Source organism: Oncorhynchus mykiss, chromosome 6, assembly GCF_057628025.1.
Source record: "Oncorhynchus mykiss isolate SJ-2025 chromosome 6, ASM5762802v1, whole genome shotgun sequence".
Taxonomy (NCBI): Eukaryota; Metazoa; Chordata; class Actinopteri; order Salmoniformes; family Salmonidae; genus Oncorhynchus; species Oncorhynchus mykiss.
Window position 1 is genome coordinate 4,384,495 of NC_143027.1, and position 15,057 is coordinate 4,399,551.

The window sequence follows — 15,057 nt, forward strand, 5'->3', positions numbered from 1 at the left end:
CCATGACTGCAACAGTAGAACCATATCTCCACCGTAAAACAATCCATGACTGCAACAAGAACCATATCTCCACCTTAAAACAATCCATGACTGCAACAGGAGAACCATATCTCCACCTTAAAACAATCCATGACTGCAACAGTAGAACCATATCTCCACCTTAAAACAATCCATGACTGCAACAAGAACCATATCTCCACCTTAAAACAATCCATGACTGCAACAGGAGAACCATATCTCCACCTTAAAACAATCCATGACTGCAACAGGAGAACCATATCTCCACCTTAAAACAATCCATGACTGCAACAAGAACCATATCTCCACCTTAAAACAATTCATGACTGCAACAGTAGAACCATATCTCCAACTTAAAACAATCCATGACTGCAACAAGAACCATATCTCCAACTTAAAACAATCCATGACTGCAACAGGAGAACCATATCTCCACCTTAAAACAATCCATGACTGCAACAGGAGAACCATATCTCCACCTTAAAACAATCCATGACTGCAACAAGAACCATATCTCCACCTTAAAACAATTCATGACTGCAACAGTAGAACCATATCTCCACCTTAAAACAATTCATGACTGCAACAGTAGAACCATATCTCCAACTTAAAACAATCCATGACTGCAACAAGAACCATATCTCCACCTTAAAACAATCCATGACTGCAACAGTAGAACCACATCTCCACCTTAAAACAATCCATGACTGCAACAGGAGAACCATATCTCCACCTTAAAACAATCCATGACTGCAACAGTAGAACCATATCTCCACCTTAAAACAATCCATGACTGCAACAAGAACCATATCTCCACCTTAAAACAATCCATGACTGCAACAGTAGAACCATATCTCCACCTTAAAACAATCCATGACTGCAACAAGAACCATATCTCCACCTTAAAACAATCCATGACTGCAACAAGAACCATATCTCCACCTTAAAACAATCCATGACTGCAACAGTAGAACCACATCTCCACCTTAAAACAACCCTTGCTGCTTTGTTCTCTGCATTCTGCCATTTGATGAATGGAAAGAGACAGCTGTTACAAAAACACCAAAATGTTGAACGACATTCTGAGATTGTCAAGCCTCTGATCCTGGGTAAACCTACAAGGTAGGGAGGGATGTATTTTCTGTTTGTCAAGATTTACACCGTTTTCGTTTTCAACACCACAATCGACTTGGATATTGAAGTGCACAAAGCCGGCAGGCTTTCTTTATTGGTTGTGTGGTGCGTTGGCACAGACACCGGTTGGTGGAAAATCAGTGGCATATATTTTATATTATAAATATGGCATCAGAATGTTGAAATTCAGACCCCCCCCCCCCCCCCCCCCAAGATCGTTGTCTGCAGACGGCTCTGTGACGTAGGCCTAATGAAACAGGCAGGGAGAGTGAGCGCGTGGTGGTCGGGAAAACCCTCAACCCTCTGGCTCAAAGCCCTGCTGTTGCAACGACTGTACCACAAATGCATGCTTAAGTGGCAACGTCGATATCCCCGTTTATAAACAGAGGGTCGTTATTGTTATTTTGTCGTCGTAAATTCTATGAGGTGGGTTGGGGGGGGAGCAAATCTTTTTAGGGGAGGGTCATGTGAAGAAAGAAAAAAAATTATTGTGCATATTTTTCGAGGGACAACAGGCGCATGTTAGCACCAGGTATAAACGGGGCTGTAGAGTTCTTATATAGGGAATATGGTGCCATCTTGTACCATCCTGACCTGGCTGACTGATAGTGTCCCTGCTGTTTTAGGAATATTTTCAAATCGGTTGTAGTTCTGATACCTGGTGGTTAAATGAGGTAACGTGTAGACCTGCCCGTGTCATAGTGACGTTGACTCCTTTATGAAAATCAATCTTCAGACAATAGTGATCGGATTTGAAAGACATTTGTTACACACAACAACAACAACAACAACAACAACAACAAAAAACACATTAAATACATGTACACATAAAAAAACAAAATTATACAAAATTATTTTTGATATTTCAATAAATAGCCTCAATTTTATATGATATGGGAAGACATTGTCAATATATGGTTATGGAATTGTTGGGACAGCAAAACAAGACGAGGTTGGTGGTGGTGATGATGATGATGGTAATTATGAAGCTGATGAAGATGATGATGAGGATGGTGGTAGTGGAGATGATGAAGACGGGGCTCAAACTGAGTTCTCCGAGCCACCGTAGGTCTTGTAGAGAAGGGGCTGTTTTTCACATCTAGAATGAGAGAGAGAGAGAGAGAGAGAAAAGGAGGTAGAGACAGAAAATTTAAAGTTGATGTGATGTATAGAGTCATATTGACTGTAGTGGGTTGATGTGATGTATGGAGTCATATTGACCGTAGGGGGTTGATGTGATGTATAGAGTCATATTGACCGTAGGGGGTTGATGTGATGTATAGAGTCATATTGACCGTAGGGGGTTGATGTGATGTATAGAGTCATATTGACTGTAGGGGGTTGATGTGATGTATAGAGTCATATTGACTGTAGTGGGTTGATGTGATGTATGGAGTCATATTGACCGTAGGGGGTTGATGTGATGTATAGAGTCATATTGACTGTAGTGGGTTGATGTGATGTATGGAGTCATATTGACCGTAGGGGGTTGATGTGATGTATAGAGTCATATTGACCGTAGGGGGTTGATGTGATGTATAGAGTCATATTGACTGTAGTGGGTTGATGTGATGTATGGAGTCATATTGACCGTAGGGGGTTGATGTGATGTATAGAGTCATATTGACCGTAGGGGGTTGATGTGATGTATAGAGTCATATTGACCGTAGGGGGTTGATGTGATGTATAGAGTCATATTGACCGTAGGGGGTTGATATGATGTATAGAGTCATATTGACCGTAGGGGGTTGATGTGATGTATAGAGTCATATTGACCGTAGGGGGTTGATGTGATGTATAGAGTCATATTGACCGTAGGGGGTTGATGTGATGTATAGAGTCATATTGACTGTAGTGGGTTGATGTGATGTATGGAGTCATATTGACCGTAGGGGGTTGATGTGATGTATAGAGTCATATTGACCGTAGGGGGTTGATGTGATGTATAGAGTCATATTGACCGTAGGGGGTTGATGTGATGTATAGAGTCATATTGACCGTAGGGGGTTGATATGATGTATAGAGTCATATTGACCGTAGGGGGTTGATGTGATGTATAGAGTCATATTGACCGTAGGGGGTTGATGTGATGTATAGAGTCATATTGACCGTAGGGGGTTGATGTGATGTATAGAGTCATATTGACCGTAGGGGGTTGATGTGATGTATGGAGTCATATTGACCGTAGGGGGTTGACGTGATGTATGGAGTCATATTGACCGTAGGGGGTTGATGTGATGTATAGAGTCATATTGACCGTAGGGGGTTGATGTGATGTATAGAGTCATATTGACCGTAGGGGGTTGATGTGATGTATAGAGTCATATTGACCGTAGGGGGTTGATGTGATGTATAGAGTCATATTGACCGTAGGGGGTTGATGTGATGTATAGAGTCATATTGACCGTAGGGGGTTGATGTGATGTATAGAGTCATATTGACCGTAGGGGGTTGACGTGATGTGTAGAGTCATATTGACCGTAGGGGGTTGACGTGATGTATAGAGTCATATTGACCATAGGGGGTTGATGTGATGTATGGAGTCATATTGACCGTAGGGGGTTGACGTGATGTATGGAGTCATATTGACCGTAGGGGGTTGATGTGATGTATAGAGTCATATTGACCGTAGGGGGTTGATGTGATGTAGAGAGTCATATTGACCGTAGGGGGTTGATGTGATGTATAGAGTCATATTGACCGTAGGGGGTTGATGTGATGTATAGAGTCATATTGACCGTAGGGGGTTGATGTGATGTATAGAGTCATATTGACCGTAGGGGGTTGATGTGATGTATAGAGTCATATTGACCGTAGGGGGTTGACGTGATGTATAGAGTCATATTGACCGTAGGGGGTTGATGTGATGTATAGAGTCATATTGACCGTAGGGGGTTGACGAGATGTATAGAGTCATATTGACCATAGGGGGTTGATCGACCGTAGGGGGTTGACGTGATGTATAGAGTCATATTGACCGTAGGGGGTTGACGTGATGTATAGAGTCATATTGACAGTAGGGGGTTGATGTGATGTATAGAGTCATATTGACCGTAGTGGGTTGATGTGATGTATAGAGTCATATTGACGGTAGTGGGTTGATGTGATGTATAGAGTCATATTGACCGTAGGGGGTTGATGTGATGTATAGAGTCATATTGACCGTAGGGGGTTGATGTGATGTATAGAGTCATATTGACCGTAGGGGGTTGATGTGATGTATAGAGTCATATTGACCGTAGGGGGTTGATGTGATGTATAGAGTCATATTGACCGTAGGGGGTTGATGTGATGTATAGAGTCATATTGACCGTAGGGGGTTGATGTGATGTATAGAGTCATATTGACCGTAGGGGGTTGATGTGATGTATAGAGTCATATTGACCGTAGGGGGTTGATGTGATGTATAGAGTCATATTGACCGTAGGGGGTTGATGTGATGTATAGAGTCATATTGACCGTAGGGGGTTGATGTGATGTATAGAGTCATATTGACTGTAGGGGGTTGATGTGATGTATAGATTCATATTGACTGTAGGGGGTTGATGTGATGTATAGAGTCATATCGACCATAGGGGGTTGATCGACCGTAGGGGGTTGATGTGATGTATAGAGTCATATTGACCGTAGGGGGTTGATGTGATGTATAGAGTCATATTGACCGTAGGGGGTTGATGTGATGTATAGAGTCATATTGACCGTAGGGGGTTGATGTGATGTATAGAGTCATATTGACCGTAGGGGGTTGACGTGATGTGTAGAGTCATATTGACCGTAGGGGGTTGACGTGATGTATAGAGTCATATTGACCGTAGGGGGTTGATGTGATGTATAGAGTCATATTGACCGTAGGGGGTTGACGTGATGTATAGAGTCATATTGACCGTAGGGGGTTGATGTGATGTATAGAGTCATATTGACCGTAGGGGGTTGATGTGATGTATAGAGTCATATTGACCGTAGGGGGTTGATGTGATGTATAGAGTCATATTGACCGTAGGGGGTTGATGTGATGTATAGAGTCATATTGACCGTAGGGGGTTGACGTGATGTATAGAGTCATATTGACCGTAGGGGGTTGAGGTGATGAGTCAAAAGACTTAAGTGGGGAAAGAGTCAGACAGATCAACAGACATGATGCCTAATTATATCTATTTGTACCTCTTCACCCGTTGAGTTGGCATTTTAATTAATGATGCACATTGATTAATTTATAACTTTTATGCTTTAGGAGTTTAGTACAATTGTCACACTGATATATGGTATCATATAAGTGTAGAAACCTTGCCAGCAGGCATGCCATGTAAGATAGTTAGATAAGCTACTCTGACTTGATTGATAGCCTGAAATGGCTTGGTATCTAGTTATGAGGTTGGTAGATTGGAAACCTGTCAAGCCAGCCAGCTAAACCCAACTTCATGAAATTAATAAGGGGGCTATTAATTATAGACAAATACGAAAACAACGTATTCATCAAGAAGGAATCAATAGGATACTCTACAGTTGCTTGATCAAAATTAATTTACAAACATACCTTCTGCGAGTCCGTACGTGCGTTTGTGCCCCCTACGGGCAGGACGCGTCTGCTATACGTAACCTGTTGACGCTGTGTTACTGACGCGTCTGCTATACGTAACCTGTTGACGCTGTGTTACTGACGCGTCTGCTATACGTAACCTGTTGACACTGTGTTACTGACGCGTCTGCTATACGTAACCTGTTGACGCTGTATTACTGACGCGTCTGCTATACGTAACCTGTTGACGCTGTGTTACTGACGCGTCTGCTATACGTAACCTGTTGACGCTGTGTTACTGACGCGTCTGCTATACGTAACCTGTTGACGCTGTGTTACTGACGCGTCTGCTATACGTAACCTGTTGACGCTGTGTTACTGACGCGTCTGCTATACGTAACCTGTTGACGCTGTGTTACTGACGCGTCTGCTATACGTAACCTGTTGACGCTGTGTTACTGACGCGTCTGCTATACGTAACCTGTTGACGCTGTGTTACTGACGCGTCTGCTATACGTAACCTGTTGACGCTGTGTTACTGACGCGTCTGCTATACGTAACCTGTTGACGCTGTGTTACTGACGCGTCTGCTATACGTAACCTGTTGACGCTGTGTTACTGACGCGTCTGCTATACGTAACCTGTTGACGCTGTGTTACTGACGCGTCTGCTATACGTAACCTGTTGACGCTGTGTTACTGACGCGTCTGCTATACGTAACCTGTTGACGCTGTGTTACTGACGCGTCTGCTATACGTAACCTGTTGACGCTGTGTTACTGACGCGTCTGCTATACGTAACCTGTTGACGCTGTGTTACTGACGCGTCTGCTATACGTAACCTGTTGACGCTGTGTTACTGACGCGTCTGCTATACGTAACCTGTTGACGCTGTGTTACTGACGCGTCTGCTATACGTAACCTGTTGACGCTGTGTTACTGACGCGTCTGCTAAACGTAACCTGTTGACGCTGTGTTACTGACGCGTCTGCTATACGTAACCTGTTGACGCTGTGTTACTGACGCGTCTGCTATACGTAACCTGTTGACGCTGTGTTACTGACGCGTCTGCTATACGTAACCTGTTGACGCTGTGTTACTGACGCGTCTGCTATACGTAACCTGTTGACGCTGTGTTACTGACGCGTCTGCTATACGTAACCTGTTGACGCTGTGTTACTGACGCGTCTGCTAAACGTAACCTGTTGACGCTGTGTTACTGACGCGTCTGCTATACGTAACCTGTTGACGCTGTGTTACTCCACAAATCTATCATGATCTTTCCGTCTCTCTTTGTCTGTCTTCCCTGGTAGTAGCCCTGACAGGTGGGGTGTGTGTGTGTGTGTGTGTGTGTGTGTGTGTGTGTGTGTGTGTGTGTGTGTGTGTGTGTGTGTGTGTGTGTGTGTGTGTGTGTGTGTGTGTGTGTCATTGTTTATGTGTGTGTGTGTGGTGTGTGTGGTGTGTGTGTGTATGTGTGTATATATATGTGTGTGTGTGTATATGTGTGTGTGTGTGTGTGTGTGTGTGTATATGTGTGTGTGTGTGTGTGTGTGTGTATATATGTGTGTGTGTATATGTGTGTGTGTGTGTGTGTGTGTATATGTGTGTGTGTGTATATGTGTGTGTGTGTGTGTGTGTGTGTGTGTGTGTGTTTTTTTACTGTGAGTTGCTTACCTTCTCTTGATGCAGCAGTATAGACCAACAGCGAGGCAGCACACTAGCATGGCCACGCCCACGCAGATGGCAATCACCTCCTCTGTTGTGGCTGACTTGCACAGCGTCGCCTGGTGGACCAACAGACCACAACGAGCGCCACTATAGGAAGCATCACACCTACACAGAGAGAGAGAGAGTTGACGAGCTCAATTAGTTTGAAGTAACTGTGTGTGTGTGTGTGTGTGTGTGTGTGTGTGTGTGTGTGTGTGTGTGTGTGTGTGTGTGTGTGTGTGTGTGTGTGTGTGAACCAAGGTTGTTTCTGGTTTATGGTGCTACTCTACAGTAACTAGTATCTACCTCCAGTAACTAGTATCTACCTCCAGTAACTAGTATCTACCTCCAGTAACTAGTATCTACCTCCGTCAGTGGCGGTCGGGGCCATTTTAAGATGAGGGAGGATGATTTTTTTGTTTAAATATCAAATGGCCTTATTTCTGTTACATCATATTGGATGACTGTCATTCATATTCCATCCACCCAGTTCAATGTAGCAGCGATGCTCACATTTTTCCCTATTACCCATCATGCTACAACCTAGCCTACAAATGAAGGTTTACAACGTAGGAGCACTTTGTACACTCTTGCCTGCATCAAGCGGACCATTAGTCAAGCAAGAGTTTCTATTGGACAAATTCAGGTATGTTTAAGAAAAGTTTTTCAACAGAATCGGCGGAATGAAAACACCTCTAAATCACACGCGCAAACACAGTTCACTTTCATAGCAGCCACGTTGTATTCCGTCTCTCACATCTTCCCTTCTCTTGTGGACTTCAATGCACGACACATTAACTGTATGTGACAGGCAGTGACATTCAATATTTAGTATAGTTTTATCTAAAAAGGGTCACTTTTTTAAATATGTTATTTTTAATTTTTATTTGTATGAAATTCACTGAGGAGGATGGTCCTCCCTTTCCTCCTCTGATGAGCCTCCACTTGTGTGTGTTGTGTGTGTGTGGTCTCACGTGCAGGCAGGGGTATCGCTGTCAGGGGGGTACATGCACTGTCCGTTCAGGCAGTAGTCAGAATCCTCATTTTTACAGGATCTTGACATCCTCAGAACACGAGGTTCCTCCACATCACTACCTGCAAATCCATCAATCAATTAATCAATCAGATCTTCATTAAAAGAATAACGACAACACAAACTGGTCATGTAGCAGCTTCAATCTAAAGCCCTTAACCCTTCCATTCAGTCTATCCAAGGTGGGGTGTGGGGCGTAGCCAGGAGCAAGTGAAACAGGTATCTGAATCCTGAACATACTGGAAGGCTCTCGTTTGTTGTGATGGGTAAAACTCTGTAATGCACAAGTATGTTCAAGAAGAAAACTAGACGCGGTCTTTCCAGTTTGTTCAGGATTAGAATACCTGTTTTTTTTTTTCTCCCAAGAAGCACCTGTTCCCCCAACCTTTAAACTCACACTAAACCTTCTTCCCCATGCCGTTTGGAGCATTAAGACACACAATAGCTGTTTCTATCCTATACATCACCATTTACAGGCAGCGTGTAGATTTGGGGTTCTGCAAGGTTCGGGCTGAGCGTCCATTGTGTTGGTTGAAGTTTGTCTGAATGTTTTGCTGACTGGATCCCTGTGGAGAGGAGGAGGAGGAGCACTGCAACCAGAGTGGTGGAGTCTGTGGGACGGGAAGAAAGGAGATTAATGAAGGGTTTTCCTCACACCTTTAACTGCTATCCTTCTACACCAACACAATTACACTGCTCTAAAATAATCTAATTATCAGAGTTCTTAGTAGGGTACTTCCTGATCTGCCTGGTGAAAGCCAGCACCTGTCCAGACACTTGTCAGATTAGTGATTAGGCTTGACACTTGCTAGGTGAGATGAAAAGTTGCTTTAAATCATGTTCTTTTTTAACTAGGCAAGTCAATTAAGAACAAATTCTTATTTACAATGACAGCCTACCGGGGAACAGGTTAACTGCCTTGTTCAGGGACAGAACAACAGATGTTTTACCTTGTCAGCTCAGGGATTTGATCCAGCAACCTTTCAGTTACTGGCCCAATGCTCTAACCACTAGGCTACCTGCCTCTAACCACTAGGCTACCTGCCTCTAACCACTAGGCTACCTGCCACCCCGAGATCAGTGGTTAGGTTAGATGGAATGTTGCTTTAAAAAAAAAAATTAACATTGAAAAGAACAGAACAAACACAGTCAAAAAAAAGGGGACTATGTTAAATTAGTATGTTTATCCTGGCACAGGAGCTGTTCAAAATGGAGGAGCTGTTCAAAATGGAGGAGCTGTTCAAAATGGAGGAGCTGTTCAAAATGGAGGAGCTGTTCAAAATGGAGGAGCTGTTCAAAATGGAAGGGCTGTTCAAAATGGAGGAGCTGTTCAAAATGGAGGAGCTGTTCAAAATGGAGGAGCTGTTCAAAATGGAAGGGCTGTTCAAAATGGAGGAGCTGTTCAAAATGGAGGAGCTGTTCAAAATGGAAGGGCTGTTCAAAATGGAGGAGCTGTTCAAAATGGAAGGGCTGTTCAAAATGGAAGGGCTGTTCAAAATGGAGGAGCTGTTCAAAATGGAAGGGCTGTTCAAAATGGGGGAGCTGTTCAAAATGGAGGAGCTGTTCAAAATGGAGGAGCTGTTCAAAATGGAAGGGCTGTTCAAAATGGAGGAGCTGTTCAAAATGGAGGAGCTGTTCAAAATGGAAGGGCTGTTCAAAATGGAAGGGCTGTTCAAAATGGAGGAGCTGTTCAAAATGGAGGAGCTGTTCAAAATGGAGGAGCTGTTCAAAATGGAAGGGCTGTTCAAAATGTAAGGGCTGTTCAAAATGGGGGAGCTGTTCAAAATGGAGGAGCTGTTCAAAATGGAAGGGCTGTTCAAAATGGAGGAGCTGTTCAAAATGGAAGGGCTGTTCAAAATGGAAGGGCTGTTCAAAATGGAGGAGCTGTTCAAAATGGAGGAGCTGTTCAAAATGGAAGGGCTGTTCAAAATGGAGGAGCTGTTCAAAATGGAGGAGCTGTTCAAAATGGAGGAGCTGTTCAAAATGGAAGGGCTGTTCAAAATGGAGGAGCTGTTCAAAATGGAGGAGCTGTTCAAAATGGAGGAGCTGTTCAAAATGGAGGAGCTGTTCAAAATGGAAGGGCTGTTCAAAATGGAGGAGCTGTTCAAAATGGAGGAGCTGTTCAAAATGGAGGAGCTGTTCAAAATGGAGGAGCTGTTCAAAATGGAAGGGTTGTTCAAAATGGAGGAGCTGATAAAAATGGAATCTAGGCTGTTCAAAATGGAGGAGCTGTTCAAAATGGAGGACTCACTAAACAGAGAACATCCCTGGTCATCCCTACTGCCTCTGATCTGGAGGACTCACTAAACAGAGAACATCCTTGGTCATCCCTACTGCCTCTGATCTGGAGGACTCACTAAACAGAGAACATCCCTGGTCATCCCTACTGCCTCTGATCTGGAGGACTCACTAAACAGAGAACATCCCTGGTCATCCATACTGCCTCTGATCTGGCAGCCGACTCACTAAACACAAATACTTAGTTTGTAAATGATGTCTGAGTGTTGGAGTGTGCCCCTGGTTGTTAAAAAATAAATAATAAGAATAATAATAAGAATAATAATAATAATAATAATAATAATAATAATAATAATAATAATAATAAGGAAATATTGCCCTTTACTGAATATAAAGAATTTGATGTATAGTATTTACTTATGACAATTTAGTACTTTTTTCCACCATTGTAACTTAAGTACATTTAAAACCAGATACTTCTAGACTTTTACTCAAGTAGTATTTTAATTGGGTGACTGTCACTTTTACATTGGGTCATTTTCTATTAAAAAAGGTATCTTTACTTTTTCTCAAGTATGACAATTGAAAACTTTTTCCAACTTTTGAGCGTCGTAACACGTTTATGACAAGGTCATAGCCATGTCATAGCCATGTCATAATCATGTCACAACCATGTCGTAACCATGTCGTAACCATGTCGTAACCATGTCGTAGCCATGTCGTAGCCATGTCGTAACCATGTCGTAACCATGTCGTAACCATGTCATAACCAGGTCATAACCATGTCATAACCATGTCATAGCCATGTCATAGCCATGTCATAACCATGTCATAACCATGTCATAGCCATGTCATAACCATGTCATAGCCATGTCATAACCATGTCATAACAGCTGACCTAACTGGTCATAACCATGTCATAACCATGTCATAGCCATGTCATAGCCATGTCATAACCATGTCATAACCATGTCATAGCCATGTCATAACCATGTCATAGCCATGTCATAACCATGTCATAACAGCTGACCTAACTGGTCATAACCATGTCATAACCATGTCATAGCCATGTCATAACCATGTCATAACCATGTCATAACCATGTCATAGCCATGTCATAACCAGGCCATAACATGTCATAACCATGTCATTACCATGTCATAACAGCTGACCTAACTGGTCATAACCATGTCATAACTATGTCATAACCATGTCATAACCATGTCATAGCCATGTCATAGCCATGTCATAACCATGTCATAGCCATGTCATAGCCATGTCGTAACCATGTCGTAACCATGTCATTACCATGTCATAGCCATGTCATAACCATGTCATAACAGCTGACCTAACTTGTCATAACTCTGTTATGACAAATATATTTAGACCTGTTGTGAAATATATTGTGTTATTTTATGGCTGGTTATGACACCTACATAAGCGTGTCAAATCCCACAAAACCTACCACACGAGGCAAAACATTCCATTACACCATAGCCTGTGTGTCAACAGTATGTTTATGCTATTTATATATATGCTCTGTTTGCTGATGACTGGGATGAATGTAGGACCAGATTTCAGGAGCAGGACAAGACATCCTCTTTGTTGACTGATGACTGATATAAGGACATGTACATGTACGTGATTGGCCTATCTGGCCTTATGCGATTATGATGTCATAATGCTTCTCGACGATGTCATAAAGTGGTACTTTCTTAGTCCAAGTGATGCAGGACACAGGAAGTGTCATAGTGCTTGAAAAAAATAAAAAATAAATTTAAAACGACCGTAAAGAATTCACAACGACAACAACAACAAAGGGATTTAAGAAACACATTTCTTGTCAGGGCAAAAACTGATATGAATAAATGTTGGGGGTTGACACTCTTTTATGTACGTGTCCATAACGAGTCATAAAATAACGCAATATTGTCTCAACAGGTGTAAATATATGGGTGATGACAGCGTTATGATCATATTATGACAAGTTATGTCAGCTATTATGACATATTATGACATTATTAATTTTTACCAAATTATATTTTAGGACCGCAAAGACACACACAGACACACAGACACACAGTTGCAGGATACTCACCCCTCACAGTCTGTTTTGGTCCTGACATCTTGTGGTTTTTCTAAGTGTGTTGTAGCCGTCCAGTGAACTCTAGTTAGTCTATCTTCTCTTCAGGTGTGTGGATTACAGTGAAAGTTCCGTATGCTTTATACCCTTTCAACACATCCCTGTCACAACTTGCACAACAAATGGCAGAACCAGAATTCTGGGTTAAAGAGTATCTCCTTTCCCCAAAATGGCTCGCTCGGCTGCTTCTTCCGTATCACTTCCTGTCCCATTGCCCTCGGTTACCTGCATGCAGAGGCCTCTCCTCTTGGGCAGGTATTCAACAGGTATGCAGCCCGAGGAGGCAGGAGATGACACGCTATAATAAAAGCACACACACACACTTACACACAGATGAAACGTGTGTGTTGTTGTCAGCCCACACAGGTCAAACATCCTCTGGAGCTTACAACACTTACAGAAGTCTTTCTCTCTCTCTCTCCTCTCTTTCTCTCTCTCTCTCCTCTCTTTCTCTCTCTCTCTCTCTCCTCTCTTTCTCTCCTCCCTTTCTCTCTCCTCCCTTTCTCTCTCGCTCCTCTCTTTCTCTCTCTCTCCTCCCTTTCTCTCTCTCTCCTCTCTTTCTCTCTCTCCCTCTCTCCTCTCTTTCTCTCTCTCTCCTCTCTTTCTCTCTCTCCTCCCTTTCACTCTCTCCTCTCTTTCTCTCTCTCTCCTCTCTTTCTTTCTCTCTCCTCTCTCTCTCTCTCTCCTCCCTTTCACTCTCTCTCTCCTTTTTCTCTCTCCACTCTTTCTTTCTCTCTCCTCTCTTTCTTTCTCTCTCCTCTCTTTCTCTCTCTCCTCTCTTTCTCTCTCTCTCTCCTCTCTTTCTCCTCTCTCTCTCTTTCTCCTCTCTTTCTCTCTCTCTCTCTCTCTCCTCTCTTTCTCTCTCTCTCTTCCTCTCTCTCTCCTCTCTCTCTCTTCTCTCTCTCCTCTCTTTCTCCCTCTCTCCTCTCTTTCTCTCTCTGTCTGTCTCACTCTTTCTTTCTCTCTCTCTCTCCGCTCTTTCTCTCTCCCTATCTGTCTCCCTCTTTTTCTCTCCCTGACTCTCTCTACCACGGACTCTTTCCCTTTTCTCCCTAATTAATTAACATTCATACTTTAATAGTAAAAAGTGTTGGCTCAGAGGTGTAATTGTGGAAGTGTGGAGTTTGGCCAAACACTCATTTTTCATCTGAATCTGAACACACATGTTCAGGGGAAAAGTGGGTGTGTGTTCTTCCTGACTCTTGGAACTCAGTGTTTTATGGCAAGGAGGACAGGTTTGTCCTCCTTACTCAGGGTTTGTTTCGGTGACAAGTTCAAATTTGTTCATAAACAGAAGTTGTAGTTCAGTCTGTCTCTCTGTAAAAAAAGCAGTTGGAAGGAAGGAAACCCACGGACTACAATCATAATGTATAGACGTGCAGCTCGTTGTCAAACATTTTTTACAGTCTATTCGGATTGGCATGGCACACATGGAAACCATAACATTTGTATCTGACCATTTACGTCATTATCATCATTATTTATTTAGTTATGGTTTAATTAACTAAGATTACGTTTGGAGTAAATGTTCCTTTCAGTCAGGCAACATACAAAACGCACTCTTGCGACTTCGGTACAACATACTATGGGGTAACGCACTCTTGCGACTTCGGCTGAAGGATCTACAAATCACACCTGACAAGGGCCAATGAAATTCAAGCCTCGCTGGAAGCCCCGCCCTTCCAGAGGTGATAAGCGTGAGGTTCGATTTCATTCCTTCCTTCCATTATTCCGTTCTTTATTTATTTATTTTATTTTACCTTTATTTAACCAGGTAGGCAAGTTGAGAACAAGTTCTCATTTACAATTGCGACCTGGCCAAGATAAAGCAAAGCAGTTCGACAGATACAACGACACAGAGTTACACATGGAGTAAAACAAACATACAGTCAATAATACAGTATAAACAAGTCTATATACAATGTGAGCAAATGAGGTGAGAAGGGAGGTAAAGGCAAAAAAGGCCATGGTGGCAAGGTAAATACAATATAGCAAGTAAAACACTGGAATGGTAGTTTTGCAATGGAAGAATGTGCAAAGTAGAAATACAAATAATGGGGTGCAAAGGAGCAAAATAAATAAATAAATTAAATACAGTAGGGAAAGAGGTAGTTGTTTGGGCTAAATTATAGGTGGGCTATGTACAGGTGCAGTAATCTGTGAGCTGCTCTGACAGTTGGTGCTTAAAGCTAGTGAGGGAGATAAGTATTTCCAGTTTCAGAGATTTTTGTAGTTCGTTCCAGTCATTGGCAGCAGAGAACTGGAAAGA

The 15,057-nt window shown here is 42.7% G+C and overlaps 1 protein-coding gene across 1 annotated transcript; it reads right to left on the reverse strand.

Annotated features, from left to right (window-relative positions):
* Positions 1–1,993: 1,993 nt before the first annotated feature.
* LOC110525168 (epigen) lies at positions 1,994–13,296 on the reverse strand. Its single transcript, XM_021605115.3, has 5 exons — positions 12,744–13,296; positions 8,875–9,018; positions 8,349–8,469; positions 7,342–7,500; positions 1,994–2,251 (listed from the first exon to the last, which is right to left on the reverse strand). Exons 1-5 carry the CDS (start codon positions 12,769–12,771, stop codon positions 2,194–2,196), a joined length of 510 nt encoding a protein of 169 aa, XP_021460790.3. The 5' UTR covers positions 12,772–13,296; the 3' UTR covers positions 1,994–2,193.
* Positions 13,297–15,057: the final 1,761 nt, after the last annotated feature.

Excerpts from the sequence above, each read along its gene's own strand:
- LOC110525168 (XM_021605115.3), bottom strand. The coding sequence starts at position 12,771 with ATGTCAGGACCAAAACAGACTGTGAGGG. Across the intron at positions 9,019-12,743 it reads ACCAAAACAGACTGTGAGGG|ACTCCACCACTCTGGTTGCA; the intron begins GTGAGTATCCTG and ends CCCGTCCCACAG. Across the intron at positions 2,252-7,341 it reads TACTGCTGCATCAAGAGAAG|ATGTGAAAAACAGCCCCTTC; the intron begins GTAAGCAACTCA and ends CTCTCATTCTAG.